The following is a 16,326-nucleotide window of genomic DNA, read 5'->3' as shown; positions in this document are numbered from 1 at the left end:
GGGTCCCTGCTGCGGCCTGGGCGGGGCTTCGGGATGTGGACCCTTGCACTCAGCCCAGCCCCTCCTGCTTCAGGAGGACATCTCACGGCTGCGGCGCAAGCTGGAGAAGCAGAGGAAGGTGGAGGTTTACGCAGATGCGGATGAAATCCTCCAGGAGGAGATCAAGGAGTATAAGGTGTGGCTGTGGGGCTGAGTTGTGCCCCGTCAACAGAGAAATCTTAGATGGGGGCTGGTGAGAACTGTAGTGGGTAGTCTGGGGATCCCAGTAATAGGGGATTCCCCATTGTGGGGAATCAGACAGCTGACCAAGTATTGTACACACACTGCCTGCCAGGGAGAGTGCCTGGCGAGGTGTGGCAGGGCTACAACCAGACCTGGACGCAGAGCTCCTGAAACTGACAGCGTGCTGGAGGAGGCAGCCCTGTAATTCTCCCATCTGAGTGATGAGCAGTGTGATAACAGAGGCCCCGGGGGCTGTGGAAGCTCAGGGGAGGACCGGAAACCAGCCCTGGGCGACAGCAAGCTTCTGAAGGAATCAGGAAGGAAGAGTCAGAGCCGGCCGTGGGGAATGGGGACAAGGGGGTCCCTGCAGAGTGGAGGCCCCGAGCTGAGCAGCAGGCTGGGGGACAGAACGTGGGTTTTGTGGTAGCGGCAAGCCTGGGCGTTGGGTAGTGACAAGTCTTGAAGGGTGTGGTAAGGCAGGATGAGAGCTGAACTTACCCTGTAGGCAGCGTGCACGTGTGAAAGGGTTTTAGACCTGAGAGTGATGTGGTTCTGATTTGCTATTGATTGGACGAGAAGCAGGGAACCTGTTACACTGTTGCAGTCAGGGCAGAACCTGGTAGGAGTTAGTCCATGGTGTTAGAAACCAGTAGAGGAGTTCAGGAGATAATTAGGAGGCGCAAGTGCCCAGGCTTGGGACAGACGGGATGCGTGCAATGGGCCAGAGGGTGAATGTGCGGAAGACTCCTGGTTTCTGCTGTGAGAAACTGGGTGGATGACAAGTGGCACTTAGTGGGATTAGGAAAACTGCTGAGGAGTAGAGGCTGGTGGACACTGTTCAGGATATTGAGAACGAGGGTCCTTTGGGACCTCCTGGCAGGCTGTCTGGGAAGCCCCTCAGAAGCAAAGGACTGGTGTGGAGAATGGCTTGAGGACTGTCACAGAGGCAGCGGTGGAAGTGAGGGTCTGTGGCATGAGAAGGGACGGGGTCATTCTTCTCCCTTAGGGACCTCAGAGCTTAAATGATGGGCAGAGACAGAGAAGCCTGTGGTTTGGGAGGCAGGAGAGTGATGTAGGAGTTGATGGGGGAGAAGTTAAGGGAGGCAGGGGAGCTGTCAGCACCAAGAGGCAGGTGGAGTGAGGGACGGGCGATGCCCAGTCCTTGGATTTGGCGTTGTGGTGGGAATGGCTCTGCCCGCTCACGCACTGGAGTGAAGAGAGGGCGGAGAGTGGGTCACTAAGTAATAAACCTTTGGAAGCACTTTGGCCTTGAAGGAGCAGAGGCAGTGGGAGGCAGCCATGGGGAGAAGGGAAGGGTTTCTCAAAAAGGGACATGTTGAAACCTGTAGGATGCTGGTGGGTAGGTTCTAAGAGCTTGGGAAGAAGGGGCAGGGGGCAGACGGGCTGAGACTCCAGGCAGACGGCAGAGGAGGAATGCTGGGCAATGCTGAACTGAGGGATTCCCGTCTGGAGTTGGCAGTGAGACCTGGGGGCAGGAGCAGGTTTCAGAATAGGACTGGAGATTGGGAGAGCTCCAGGGACCCACAGCAGGGTCTCTGGCAGCACCAGGGGTGGGCCCAGTGGAGGCTGGAGACAGCACATTCTTCATGGCACTGCTGTGCCCAGCTGAGTAGACAGTCGGCTTAAGACAGGATTGGGGTGTTTCCAGGGGAGGCCAGAGTGGAAAGCAGCGCAGCTCCAGGGCAGAAAAGCCTAGGCTGAGTCTATGGGGGGTTGGCCTTGAGGAGGGACATATGGCTACAGCCCCACATGGCCCTGTTAGAATCCACATGCTGCTGTGGAGCTTTGTGTGGCCACTTGAGGCTTGGCTTCCTCATGGAGGGTGCTCGTCCCCTCCTAGGGTTGTGGTGATAGGTGCATTCTGCTGGGCAGTGGCTGAGCCTGGCCACCACCTGCTGTCGGCTTAGGGTCTGGGCCCCAGCAGGATTGTGCCCTAGCTGACGCCTTTGCCCGGCCCAGGCGCGGCTGACCTGCCCCTGCTGTAACACTCGCAAGAAGGACGCCGTCCTCACCAAGTGCTTCCACGTGTTCTGCTTCGAGTGCGTGCGTGGCCGCTACGAGGCCCGCCAGAGGAAGTGCCCCAAGTGCAACTCGGCTTTCGGCGCCCACGACTTCCACCGCGTCTACATCAGCTGAGCCTGTAACTCGGGGACTCTGATACCCAGGGATCCTGGGGGCTGTGCCCCCAGCCCTGCCCCACCCCACTTTCAGTGGCCCCCACCCTGTGCTCTGGACTCTGTGGCCCAGCCCCTCCCCACCTAGTTTTTTTTGGGGGGGCCAGTGCTCGTTAATGGGAGTGAGATAGCCCAGCTCGGTCCCACCTTTCCCCACAGTCAGGGCTTTGGCCTAGGGGGCACTTGCATTGCAGGAAAGGTCTGGGAGACATTGGAGAGGCCCAGAGCATCCAATGGAGCTTCCTGGAAGGCTGGCCCCATCCCTTCTCCAACTGTCTCCACATGCCTATCCCAGCCCGAAGGAAATTCACTGGGCTGTGACCTCATGAAAGAGGAGGCTTACTGCCTCCTTCCATACCCACAAGTGAGGACCAGGGTGGGCCAGGTCCCCAGACTGTGGCTCTGAGCTCAGGGAGACTTGCACCCCCTGGTCTGGGCAGGGCTTCCGTCCAGTCCCATAGAATTCTGTGGGCTCTTTTGGTCTGGATCTTGTGCTAAGGACTGAAAGGGATACCCCCTGGAGGGTGCAGGGGCAATGTCCTCGGGGAAGCTCTGATTGCTGTGTCAGCTTGGCCTCATTTTAGGAGTGCTGAATTATCAGTTTCTAGTCAAATCAGGCCCTTCCCAATCCCTACTCTCCCACCTGCTTCCCAGGGTTCCAGTGGGTCCCAGCGGACCCCGCTTTCATCCTGGTGGCCTTAACTGCAGGCAGAACTTCTCAAGAGGGGAGGGGACAGACTAGCCGCTGGGCCAACTTCCGATCATTCCAGTAGAAGAGCTTCATCTAAGCCTGTGATTGACCTTGTGTACACGATGCTTCTTCCTGTGCTGCCTGCCCAACCTCAGACCCTGGGCTGTGAAGGCAGCCCGCCGGCCCGGAAGGTGGAACTGCTGACAAGTGCAGGGCCCATTCGGACCCTGCGCTCGAGATGTGTAGGCTGTATGCTATGAATAAACGTCCAACCCTCAGTCTGTGGTCCGAGTAGCCAGGTGTCCTGCTCTAAACGCTGTCCCTGACATAACTACTGCATCTGGCCCGAGCCTACCCTGGCGGCGTGTGAACCTGGAACGCCTGTGCAGACGAGAGACCCCGGGGTGCCCCTGCCCATTCCAACACCTGGTTACACTCAGTCCTAACGACTGTTGGATTCCGGACTGGGCTTGCGGGAGGAGCGTTCGGCTGGGAAAAGGCGTCGCTCTCACTTCAAAGCTAGCCGATCCTTCCACTGGGAAGGGCTGAAGCTGCCCATCCCCAGGGACCAGCCAGCGTCCTCCGCGCAGGCACGCCGAGCCCCCGGGAGTCATTGGCCGTTGGAAGGCCGCGAGCTGCACCCTGGGAAATGTAGTCCCTTGGTAACTGACAAGGTCCTCGGAGGGGCGAGCCGGTTTCCCGGTTATGCTGGCCAGAGGTAGTCCTGGACCCAACCTGCGGACGGTCCCTACCCAACGGCCTCACCCGCCCCTCCCGCGCGGACGGACAGATCGGGACGCCTCAGCGGGTGACTTCCTTCAGTGCAATTAGCGTCGGCCGCTGGCCATGTCCCTTCGGGTAGCGAGTGTCGAATGAAGTTTCTGGGTTCAGCGCGCTGTCGGGTCCCCAGAGAGAGCCGTCACAGAGGCTGTACTAGGTCTCGCAGCAGGGCCCGTGCTGACCCATGTTGGTGCTGGAGCTGGCATCGGGGCCATGGGTTCAGTAGCGACCGCGGGCTTGGCAGCAGGCGCGCTTTCAGGCGGCCCCGCACACCTGGCGGTCGCGCCCTCGCAGGGACTCCCGACCGTGTCCGTCTTCGGGCCCCACCTGGAGCCCAGGATTTTGGAGGGGCCGCATCGGCTGGACCAGGTCGGACTGGAGACGGACACGCGGGCTACGGTGGCGTCCTGCGCCGAGCTGCCGGCAGTGGGCACGCTCAGCGAGGCACGGGCCGCGGCGGGGGATGGCATCGGGCCTCCGAGGAAGTGCGCGTGGCTCGGCGGGCAGCCGTGGCAAGGGCTGGGCGGGGGAAACGCAGCACATTGCATCATAGAGAGTCGGCTGGCTCTGAGAGGAGGCGCCCGGAGCCCGGGAGCGCCTTCGGGTCAGCCAATCCTCTGTGAGCACCACCCTCTTTCCTGGGAGTCTCCTCCATCCACGTGGGCTCCTTAAGTAAATGCAGGTTACTGCACATCACCTCCCCAAACATCTGCCCTAGGCCAGTCTCCACCTCCAGAGGAACTCAGAAATCCTGTGAGTCCTCATACGTAATAAAGTAGGCATCAAACCATTTCTCAAGCCCGAGAGAGTGGGATAAAGATGTCAGGATTTCACTGGCAGGAGCAAGTGCTGATGCCACAGGAAGGACAGAGGAATTCATTCCATAAACACTGGTATGCAAGGAGCCTACCCCCTGCTGGGAGGATCTACCTTAGGGACCAGCAGGGCCCTCCAGACAGGAGTTTGACCTCTTTACAGCCCAGGAGCCTTGGTGGCTGTGAAACCCTGGTCCTCGGGATGGGCAGGCCAAAACTCCTCCTGGACCAACCCTGATCTTGGCTGACCTCTGGGGGTGAGCAAATGTTGGCCTGGGGGCTGAACAGGACTGTTTCAGCCAGAACTAGGGCTAATGTCTGATAGGCCACGGGTCCTGCGGAGCATTTAATTGATCACTCTCCAGAACTGTCCTTGGACCCTGCGGTGCTGCACTCCCTTCCTCTTCCTCAGATTCCCTGTCTTCTGCTGGTCCTCTCCCACCACCCATAAGCTAGACTTGCTCCTTTCTACTCTGCTGCTCTTCCTGGGTGTTTTTATCCAAGGCCACAGCTATAGCCTAGCTGCTAAGGCCCAACTCCTCCAGCCCAGCTCTCCCTCCTGAGGTCCAGACCTGGACAAACCACACCACTGGGGTATGGGGGTAAAATCATGTCACTCCTTAAAAAGCCCCCAGAGAGGCCCTCTCTCTAATTTCCTCAAACACGGTGCTACACTCTGGCCTCTGCTCTCTACCTTCCAACCCCCATCCCTTTATGCTTTACACCCACACCCACTGTTAGGCACCCTCTCCCCTGAACCCTGCACGTTATTTCCTGTTTCTCCCCCCTCATCTCTTAGGTCATTTCCTCCAGCCAGTTGCCTGACCCTCTGTTGTGGCAGGCTCCATGGCCGGGTCCACAGCCCCTTCTGCTAAGTCTGAGCAGCTCCCTGGCCCCAGTGCTGTACTCTTGACTGAAGACTCCTCCTGAGCTGGAACTGGTTCTGATGTGCCTCAATGTCCCCGGGACTGGGGACACAGGGAATGTGAGACAGCCTTCATTCCTCTCCTCTCCATCAAAGGCACCTCTGCCCTCTCCCTCCCCCGCTTCCCAGTTAGGTGAGGGGAAGGACAAGCAGAGAGTCCACCCTCAGAGTCTGGGTTGGAGAAGCACAGGGAAGGTGGGGAGAAAGCTTCCTGCCCCTCCGGCCGACAGGGGCAGAGGCAGGAGATGGGTTAGAGCAAGTGTTGACCTCAGGCCCAGCAATGGGGGAGGCTTGGTGGGTGCAGAGCCTGCTGCTGCCATCCTGCGTTCCCTCACTGCCTTGCTGTGGCTCTTGGGCAAGTGGCTGCCCTTCTCTAGGCTCATCCTGACAGATGACAAGCCATCTCTCCTCCACCCACCTCTCCTCAAGTGGATCAGCTTCAGAGGATGACTGGGCCAGGTTGAAGACCCAGGTAAACCAGGAGAGGTGGCCTCCAGTTTTTGGAACCCGATCTTAGGAGACTTCCCATGTGGCAGTCTGGGGGGTGAGGAGGGTGCAGGTGGTGTGGCTGGAGGCTTCCCTGGGCTGCACAGCTGGCCCTGAGCCAGCCAGCAGTTAGCGTGCGGTGCTGCCACCAAAGCCAGACATCAACAGGCGCTGCCTGGCTTGGCCACCACCTCGGAATGCTTCTTCTCTCCCTCTCGCCCAAGGGTACAGATTTTAAATCTCCATGAACGCTCGAGCTCCCATCAGTACACACAGGCTGGGGATTTCAGGGCCTCTGGGAAAAGGGTCCAAGGTCAGCTTAGAACTGGGCTGAGCTCTGGAGGTTCTGAATGGACTGTGGCTCAGGGAGCAGACAAGCCCTGTCAGCTTGTTCTAGGCTTGAAAGAGGGGACAGAAAACACCTGGGAAGTCTCATTCCCTTTATTCTAATCAACATGACCACCGCTGACACAACACTGTTATCAACACACAACACTCAAAACTGGGGCCTCTCATCATTCCAGGGGGACAGGTCAGGTGAGTAGGGCTTCCCTAATGGGGGCAGAGAAGTCTGGGGGCTGCTCATCTCAGGGGCAGGCATCATGGAACCCCGCCCCTTGGTTGCGACGGTTTCATGTTTCCCCATCATTCAGGATTCATGCCCCATTCCCATCTGACCTCCATATCCATAGCAGTTTCAAGTTTCACCCTAAGCTCAGATCAGTTTCTATTCTTCCCTCTGCTTTCACCAATGACTCTGTGACCCTGTCCGCTGGGCTCTTAAGAAGGGTATTCTGAAGAGTCACGCCTTCATGGAGCCGTCCACTCCAGGCTGGGCCTCTGCCCGAGCTGGTCAGAGGGTCTCAACACTCCCACCTACCCCAACTAGCTCCCTGCTTCATTCCTCCCAAAATGTAGTTTGTTCAGGAGGGAAGATCCTGACTAAAGCCATCTGGGGAGGTGAACCACAGAGGTCATACCCCTAAGGTCTCTGACTCTGCCCCTTTTTTGCTACAAAAGGCCAGACCGCAACTCATCGTGTCCACATCACCCATTACTACAACATGCGAGCATCCTACTACGTGCCTTATACCCGATAGGCTCGCAGCTGGCCCTTGGCCACACCGACCACCTCCCCCCCGGAAGGCCCCAGAGCCCCCAGATGCTGTCTCTTCTGAGACAGATGCCTCACACCTGTTCGGAGGGGATCTGCTGCTAGCTTTACAAGGGGTTTGTCTACAACTAGAGTTTCTTTCTGCTACCATCTTGGGAAAAAATCTGCTTTGACGTGGAGGCTGGTCTCCTCTTCCTCAGTCTTAGGGTCACCCCCTTTTTGTGGGCGCTTTTGTCAGTAGAGATTTGGCAGGCAGGCTCCTCCCTCAGTAGTGCTTTCCCACCCGGTGGGGCTTTCATGCAGACGTTAACAAGGGTCTCCCCTCAATCACACGCGGCCTGCCTTTTCCTTCTCCCCAGCAGGCCTGGGTTTTTCCTCCTACAATGTTCTAGACTGCGATCTTTTGAATGTGAGGGCCATCCTTTTGGGAGCAGGGTAGATGATGGGCGAAGGACTTTCACCCTTTGAACTTTAGACAATGAGATCAGAGAATTCTTCCATAGGTTTGTAGGAATCCGGGTCACCCTCTCGAGGAATGACTCCTGAAGGGCCACCTCACCTGGCATCTCAGCTCTCTTACTCCAGGACCACAGTGCATTACTGGGGTCGGCATGGGGTCAGTGGGCACTTCCTTTGGACCCAGCACTGGACAGAATCTCCAGGGTTAGGGGATGGGATTCTTGTTACAGACGTTTCAAGAGTTTTCTCCAGCAATTGTCTCTTTTCCCTGCCACACACACCCAGTCATGTTAGCAAGTTTGTCTGGGTTCATGAAAGTGTGTAGCTGCGTTGGGGTGTGTCTGGCCAGGAAATGTGGTTCTCATCTTTTCATTTCCCTCTGAGGGTTTCTGATGAAGGAGGAGAGGAGCCGAGTAGGTGGAATCCGTCCCTTGCCAAGACCACAATCGGGCTAGCCTGCCTGTCACAAGCTCAGAGAGCTCCAGATACCGGGGTGAGGAAGGTGGTCAGGCCTCCATATACTCTTCAAGGACCCGCAGTCCCGTCTGTGGGGTATTTGGACACCCACCACTCTGCAGGCTGGCTCATCCTGCCAGCAGCCATGCTATCAGCTCGGAGGAAAGACTGATGTGGAAAGGCAGGTTGCTGGCTAATCCAAGCTCGCTGTTCTGGCCACTTCCTGTCCCTCATTGCTACACAGAACCTACATGTGACTCTCGCTGACCTGGGAAAGAGCAGTGTCGGGAGGGTTTAGCCACACTCAGGCCTCGAGTTGCTGAAGGGCTTTATTCTTTGGAGGTCGACTAGCAGCGGTTCTCTCCACTGAGGACAGAATACGAGGAAATGGCCTGCCACGGCAGCAAGACTGGCAGTTCAATTTCAGGAGACACCTCCTGACAGTGAGACCTGAGAATGTAGGAGGGACCCTCCATCCCTGGAGGCCTCTCAGAGCACAAGTCCCCAGCTGTGCTGGGGACAGGTCGTCCTGCCTGGCGGGGGAGGACTGGGCAGCCCTGGGTTCCATCTGATCGGTTTCTCCACTTGGTTTTCTTCCCTCAGAACACCCCAAAGAACCTCCCTTAATTTTTGTGGTGGTTTCCCAGAAGTCTTACCTTAAAGTACGTATCCCAAACTTAAGCCTTTCAAAAGGCAGGACATCTTTTTTTTTTCCTTCCCCATTTTTGGCTTCTTTCTCATAAGGAATTCTGTGGGCCTCTTTCTCTAACACTATTCATCTAAGAGTGGCCTCATTCCCCAAGGAAACCCCTCAGTTCCTGGGTCTTTTTTCCTCTGTGGGTCTGAAGGCTCCTCATCACTAATTATTTCGCTCCCATCTTGTTTTCTCCCCTTTCCAGGTCAACCCAATTCCCACACTACCCACTGAGCATCTTCCTCGGTATAACTGTCCAAGGCTTGTGGGGAGGAGCCCTGCCCCTCCTCCAGTGGGAGAGAACACTGTGGAACAAATTCCCGGGAGGTCCATCTGCACCTCTGAGGATCGCCCCTCCCAAGCCAATGCCATTGCTGCACTCTCTGCACGCACCTCCTGATCCTACAGTTTTACAAGGATTCTGATACAGTTTTATAGGGTTGCCTAGAGACATATTGGGACCTCTTCCTACAATTAATAGGGCTTTTATCCACTATGGTTTATAGGGTTTTTCTGCTACAGACTTAAAGGGCTTTTTTCCTACATATTTATAGGGTTTCTAACCCAACAGTTTTTCTCTACTGCATTATAAGTGGTTCCGACCAACAATTTCATAGTTTCTAGTCACTGATGTAAACGCACTATTTTTACCCAGGGCCCTCCATCCTCCCCATCTCTACAATCTGATAGGGTTTTCCTCCTCCCCCAACATAATTTTTTGGGGAGATCCAGTGTTCCTCTCAGGAGAGAGGTCCCTGGTCTCCAGACCCATTTCACAGGTCAACCCCTGGGTGGCAGCTCCTATGAAGGAGGAGGGCTGCAACTTCTGTGAAGCCATCTCCACACTCGGGGCACAAATAGGGCTTTTCTTCCAAGAGGGTTTTGGGGGTTTCCGCTTCCCCTTCTCCATGGCTGCTGCTCCCTGTGGGATTGGGGGCCTCTCCCTCACCTTCCTGGCATGTGGGCAGGGTGGCTGGCTCTGGAACGGGGTCCTCAGGTCTGGGGGACTTTTCTTGGGTGTGGGTCTCCTGGTGCCGGAGGAGGGCCAGGCGATCAAGGAAGGAGGCCCCACAATCCGAGCAGCGGTAGGGTCTGGCCCCCAGGGGGCTCCTGAGGTGCTCCAGGAGGACAGAAGAGCTCTTCCCCAGCTCGGAACTCTTCTGGGGTTTCCCACCTGCGTGGACTTTCTGGTGTAGCAGCAGCTCGGAACTGAGGCCAAAGCTTTTTTTGCATTCAGGGCATTTAAAGGGCTTCCCACTTAGGAAGGGACTGGGCCCCGCCCCTTCCGCTAAGCCAATCCTATAATCGGGAAAGAGAAAGGGCTTTTCGTTGCCGTGGGTAAGCTGGTGTTGGAGGAGCACGGAGCGATCCAGAAAGCTTTCTCCACAGTGGGAACAAATGTAGGACTTGGAGGACAACAGGCCCAGCCTTTGGCTGAAGCCCTCCTGCCCATCAGGCATTTTGAAGGGCTGCCCCGGGGGGTCAGCTCTGCCCTCCGCAGCACCTGGGTAGGAATTCCCTCCAAAAGGGAGCCTGGGGGATCTGAACTGAGGCGGCTTGGGGGCTGGGTGTGCGGTGAGGCCATCTGAATTTTTGTAGGGGTTTTCTCCAATGTGGATTCTCTGATGCTGCATGAAAATGCCCTCGTCGTTGAATCCCTTTCCGCAGACGAGACACTTGTGTGGTTTGGCTCCAGGGGGCGGGGTCAGCATAGCGGGGTCCCCAAGCCCCAGGAGAGTGTCGCCCTGAGCTCTCCGAGCTGGGGTCTTCCCTCTTTCGTGGATCACCCGGTGCTGCTCCAGCTCGTGCGCCTCTAGGAAGGCCTTCCCGCAGTCGGAGCACACGAAGAGGTTCTCATCCATGTGGGTGCGCACATGGGTGATGAGGTTCGAGCTCTGGCTGAAGCTCTTGCCGCACTCGGGGCACTTGTAGGGCTTCTCACCTGTGTGGGTGCGACGATGCTGGATGAGGTGGGAGCTACGGATGAAGCTCTTGCCGCAGTCGGAGCACTTGTAGGGCTTCTCGCCCGTATGGATGCGCTGGTGGCGAATGAGCGTGGAGCTCATGATGAAGCTCTTGCCGCAGTCGGCGCAGATGTAGGGCCGCTCACCGCGGTGGATGCGCTGGTGGTTGATGAGGTTGGAGCTCACGCTGAAGCTCTTGCCGCACTCAGGGCACTTGTAGGGCCGCTCGCCCGTGTGCGTGCGCTGGTGGCGCAGCAGCGTGGCGCTCAGCGTGAAGGTCTTGCCGCACACCGGGCACTTGAAGGGGTCCTCGCGCAGGTGCGTCCGCTGGTGCTTGATGAGCGTGGAGCTGTGGCCAAAGCTCTTGCCGCACTCCAGGCACTCGTAGGGCTTCTCGCCTGTGTGCGTGCGCTGGTGCTGGGTCAGCTCTGAGCTCTGGATGAAGCTCTTGCCGCACTCGGTGCAGCGATACGGCTTCTCCCCAGCGTGGATCTTCTGGTGCTTGAGGAGGTTGTGGTTCTGGCCGAAGCGCTTCCCGCACTCGGGGCACTTGTAGGGCTTCTCGCCCGTGTGTGTGGCCTGGTGCTGGATGAGGTCCGAGCTGCGGTAGAAGGCGCGCCGGCACTCGCCACACTTGTAGGGCTTCTCGCCCGTGTGCGAGCGCTGGTGCTTGATGAGGTTGGTGCTCTGGGTGAAGGCCTTCTCGCACTCGGTGCACTTGTACGGCTTCTCACCCGTGTGCGTGCGCTGGTGCTGCACCAGGTTGGAGCTCCAGCTGAAGCACTTGCCACAGTCCGGGCACTTGTACGGCTTCTCGCCCGTGTGCGTGCGCTGGTGCTGCACCAGGTGCGAGCTCTGCGTGAAGCTCTTGCCGCACTCGGAGCAGGTGTTGGGCCGCTCCCCCGTGTGGATGCGCTGGTGTCGCAGTAGTTTGGACCACTGGCTGAAGCTCTTGCCGCACTCGTTGCAGATGTAGGGCTTCTCGGTCCCCGAGGGGCGGCCCTGCACCAGCTCACGCAGGCTGGGCTCACTGGCCGGGACCACCGAGGGGCTGTTCCACGTGGTCAGAGTCCCCCACTGCCAACTGGCCTCACAAGCCTTGGTCCAATCCGACGGTGTGGGGACAACCTCGGGGGTGGGGGCATCCAGAGGGGTCTGGTGGTCCAAGGCGTTGGAGTGATCCAGTGCGGTTGGGGGGTCCTGGGGAGCTGAGGAATCCTGGGAGGGTCTCTCCAGGGGCATCTCTGGTGGGTCCTTGAATTCTGGACTCGGAGCTGGATCTCCCAAGATGACCTCCTCCCCAGAACTTTCCTGCCGAGGGCTGTCCTCGTCATTCCCGCTCTCCGCACCTACAGAGAGAAAGGGAGTCTCCAGCCCCCATCTCCTTTCAGAACACGGGCTCCGTCTCTCTTCCCTCCCCTGAGTTTCCCCCAGAGTCTGGGCCCCTCCCTGAACAGGGGCCACTGTCTTGTCAGAGCCGCAGTCCCTTCGTACGCCCCTCACCTCTGTGAGCATCGCAGGGGCTCTGTTCAGGACCCCGCAGGTCTGGGCCCCACAGCGCAGCCTCAGGCTCCATCCCGGAGCTCACAACTGCCCAGTGTTCCAGGGACCCTGGGGGAGGAAAGACAGGAGCACACGATGGAAACTAACCTCCCACTCTTTACCCCCCACACACACCTGCCAGCCCCCAGCCCTCAGTCCTCCTTTTGAGAACTTCACTTTCCTACCAACCCATTTTGCTGGGCACAGTTCTTACCTTACCCCCACGCCCCCAGCCCATACCCACAGCCCTCATTCCTGCTCCGGATCTTAAGATCACAGCTGAGCAAGTAGGGTGAATTTCAGACTGTAATTAAAAGCTCATCAGTCATAACCCTGTGAACCCAGGCTGGGGGCTGGAGATGGATCTGACACCCACAGGGGAAGGAGGCTCTCACCCCACTCCTCTGATGCCCAGAGGCTAGGAAACCTGTTATTTTGCTAATCAGAGGAAGCTCATTAAGACTCTAATTTTCCTTAATGGGGCTGCTAATTGGGACCAATAAACTTGCCTTAAGAGCTGCACAGAGAACTGAGACTGCCTGGGATTCTTAAGGAGTTAAAAAGAAAAAGAAACCACCCTGATTTCCCTGAGGGGACCAGGGCCCTCCAGGACGGGGGTATTTTCTGGTTATCCCAGCACAGAAAGGTGAGGCTCCAAGTGGGGGGAGGGGCATCTTAAAGCCAGCAGGGGCTTCTGCAGGAACCACTTGGAGAGGGCAGTGGAAAGGAAGAGAAAGGAGAAGTGTGGGGAGACTACCTGGCCGCTGACTCAGTAAGTGCTGTGCCATCCTCGTTATCTCACCCAATCCTCCCCGCAGTCCCACGAGGAGACCCAGACATCAGGTTGTCCATTTCACAGACTAGGAAACCAACTCTCAGGGAGATTTCTCCAAGGTCACCGGCCGGGAAGTGGCACAGACCAGACATGCAAGGTTCTGTGTCTGGCTTGCCCCAGCCTCCGAGAGGGAGATGACCTTGGGAGTCATGTGAAACTCATAAAACCCGTGGGCTGCTGGCAGGGACAGTGATGAGGAAAGCTTAGGGGAGCCTGCTGGCCATGAGAAAGGGATGGAGAAATTCCTGGGACCGAGATGTGCTTGGCTGTAAAAAGAGGGATTGGATCCGGTAACTAGCCTGACAATTTGAGCCTATGAGCTCCCTGCGGAGTTAAGAGTCCTCCCCACAGGAGTCGTGCGCGTCTGTCCCACTCTGGTCCCCTCCTTCTGGACCCCTGTTCTGTTTGGCTGCTGCCCATGCTTTGCCTAGGACAATGCCTAACCTGTAATAGGCATTTGATCCATTTTGTTGAATAAACTGAAAATAAATGAGATTCCCCTTGCTCCTGGAAAACCTGTTTGTCCAATGCCTTTAGAGGTCAGTTTGCAAGGGGACGGCAGCAAAGGGATAGTTCAGAGTGGCCTCCTGGTAAAACAGCCAGCTGTCACTCCATGAAGGGTGATATGATTCCAGGCTGAGGGAAGAGGGCGACAGGAGCTAAGTGAACTTCCCCCAGTGTTTCAACCCTTAAGAGAGCCCCCTGGGGAAAGCCTGGGCTTTGGGTGGCCACGTGGGTTGGGCACTGTGGACATGGGAGCAGTGGTCAAGGAGACATGGCCAGGACTTAGAGGAGGCAGCTGGGAGGAAACCCAAGTGAAGCAGGGGCTGGCTGAACCCTGCCAAATAGCAGTAGGGGAGACAGGAGTTGGATTTTAGGAAGTCAATTAATTTCTTCATTTCTGCAGCTCCTTAAGGCTTTGAGAGCCTCCCCTCCCGCCTCTGTAAGTGTCTTTGGGGGAGGTAGAAGCAGAAACCTCTGCCAAGCTGGGGCTGCCTGACTGCTCTGAGGAGGCCTGGAAGGGTGCCCTGCTGCTTGCTGAGTACAGGTAAGACCTTATGTACCTTGATTATTTCGAGAAATACAAGCTCAGTGGTCTAGAGTACAGGGAAGGGGTAGAGGACAGGGACGACCAGGGGCATGAAATGGGAAGACCCAGGGAGGCAGGAAGTGTTTGGAGCAGACCCAGGCCCAGGCCTAAGACCTCAGACCTCCTACCAGCCCCACTGCTGGGGGGGGGGGGGAGGTTGCCTCGCAGAGAGGTGTGGAAAGCGGCCCAGGGTGACCCTGACATGGAGGCAGCGGCCGGCATGCAGCCATCCTGGCCCACGGGCCCCCCGCTTCGCCCCGGCCGCACCAACCCAGACCCTGCACTTCAACAGCTGGACCCTGCCACCATCTTTCAGCTCCCAGCGCAGAGCCGGGCATCCTCCGCCTCCTGAGCCCCCAGGATTCCCGGCTGTCCCGCAGCCCCCAGCCCCGGCCTGGCGGTCGAATTCCCTCTTCCCAGAATGCTCACGCCTCCCCTCCCCCACAGCCAGACCCTCGCGCTCTTCCCAGAATCCTCGGCCCTCGGCGCCCCTGCCCGGCCCCCAGCCCTACCCCAGCGACCAAGGGAGGGGGGGAGGGGGGCGCAGGCCCGGGGCCGCTGCCTCTGCGAGTGCCCCATTGTTCCCGGCCACCGTCCGGGCCCCTCCGGGCCACCCCCCAGGAACCCAGGCGTCCCCAACTCACGGCTCTGGGGTCTGGGAAAGGCGGAAGGTGGAATCCAGCCCCAGGGGACTTAACCCCTTGAATGCCCTGCCTGGGGTTGGGGGGGCGGGCTAGATGCCGAGGACGCTGGGGTCCTTCTCAAGGGGTGATCCCAGGCTGAGGACCCGGGGACCAGTTCAGGGTGACTGGGACGGAGCAGGAAGTGACCCCAGCTTCCCGGGCCCCTCTAGCCTGGAGTCAGAGCAGCAGCTCTATGGGATTTAACTCTTCGCCTCCCACGGCCTGGGAAAAAAAGAGGACAGGGAGCAGGGAGGTGGCTGCGACGATGCCCCCCTCTCTTTCTCCAGTGGGAGGGGATCCTCCCGGGAGCCCAAACACCAGTGAGGGTCTCGCCATGCTCCACCTCGCAGGGGCTCTCCCATCAGCTCTGGGAAAGTCCTATCTCGGATTGGTGGCTGCAGGTCCCCTGCCTGGGGCCTGCCTTTGTTGGGACTCAGACTCAGAGATGGGGCCCCAATGCCTGGGTTGTGGGGTGGAAGCAGAGGCTGGCAGGGCCAATCCAAGAGGGGACATCCTGCACACGAGAAATGACTTACATGAAATAGTAAGTCATGGCAATAAGAGTTTGGGCTGAGGGGACACTTGCAGCCAGCAGGGATTGGTGGCAGCCTATGCCCCTGGCCCCAGCCTCACTGGGAAGTATGTGCTGGCCCCTCTTCCTCCATTTGCTCCCCTCAGAGGAGGAAACACAGGTCCCATGGAGGCAGGAGGGAGGTGAGTGGGGGTTCCCTGACCAAGGAGGGCAAGAACCTTTCCCAGTAGCGTGGGGGGCACCCAGCATATAGCAGGAGAAACCTTTAAAAACCTGGGAACACTGGTGGCCTCCCAGGGCCCAGGTTATTTGGACTCCCAATTTGTGTAGCCTTCGTATCATTTCCTCCTCAGCACAATCTGCTGAAATAGGACGGTATATTATCCCCATTTTACAGGAGAGGAAACCAAGGTGTGAGAAGTGAGGTAAGGTGTTTGTGTCTATTTTAATTTAGCACATTTGTATATTGAGTCTTATTATTCCTGGGGACTGTGGGGAACATAGAGGTCGGACAATTAAGTTCATGAACTCACCCTAGAAAAAGTACTGCATACCTCATTTCTGATTATCGCTATGGTCACCTTCAAAGTACTCCCCTTGGGAAGCTATGCACTGACGCCAGTGCCTAGTCCACCCTTCAAAGCAATTTTGGAACTCTTTCTCTGGAATGGCCATCAGAGCTGTCATCATATTCCCCTTGATGTCCTGAATGTCATCAAAATGTCTTCATTTCAATATTTACTTTCTCTTCGGGTAAAGAAAGAAGTCATGGGGGCCAGATCAGGTGAGTAGGGAGGGTGTTCCAATACAGTTATTTGGTTTCTGGCTAAAAACTCCCTCACA

At 57.6% G+C, this 16,326-nt stretch overlaps 2 protein-coding genes across 3 annotated transcripts in view; one reads left to right on the top strand and one right to left on the bottom strand.

Annotated features, from left to right (window-relative positions):
* Positions 1-3,393, top strand: part of RNF40 (ring finger protein 40) — an 11,794-nt gene extending 8,401 nt beyond the window's left edge. For both annotated transcript variants that reach the window (XM_019628613.1, XM_019628614.1), the window contains exons 19-20: positions 74-175; positions 2,203-3,393. In XM_019628613.1, the coding sequence (XP_019484158.1) occupies positions 74-175; positions 2,203-2,379 (279 nt within the window). In that variant the 3' untranslated portion in view covers positions 2,380-3,393. The remainder of the gene's footprint in view (positions 1-73; positions 176-2,202) is intronic.
* Positions 3,394-6,539: 3,146 nt separating this feature from the next.
* Positions 6,540-15,084, bottom strand: ZNF629 (zinc finger protein 629). Its single transcript, XM_019628629.1, has 3 exons — positions 14,913-15,084; positions 12,305-12,412; positions 6,540-12,150 (listed from the first exon to the last, which is right to left on the bottom strand). Exons 2-3 carry the CDS (start codon positions 12,375-12,377, stop codon positions 9,611-9,613), a joined length of 2,613 nt encoding a protein of 870 aa, XP_019484174.1. The 5' UTR covers positions 12,378-12,412; positions 14,913-15,084; the 3' UTR covers positions 6,540-9,610.
* Positions 15,085-16,326: the final 1,242 nt, after the last annotated feature.

The sequence above is a fragment of the Hipposideros armiger genome, unplaced genomic scaffold, assembly GCF_001890085.2.
Source record: "Hipposideros armiger isolate ML-2016 unplaced genomic scaffold, ASM189008v1 scaffold_799, whole genome shotgun sequence".
Lineage (NCBI taxonomy): Eukaryota > Metazoa > Chordata > Mammalia > Chiroptera > Hipposideridae > Hipposideros > Hipposideros armiger.
This window is presented reverse-complemented; position numbering and strand designations above follow the sequence as displayed.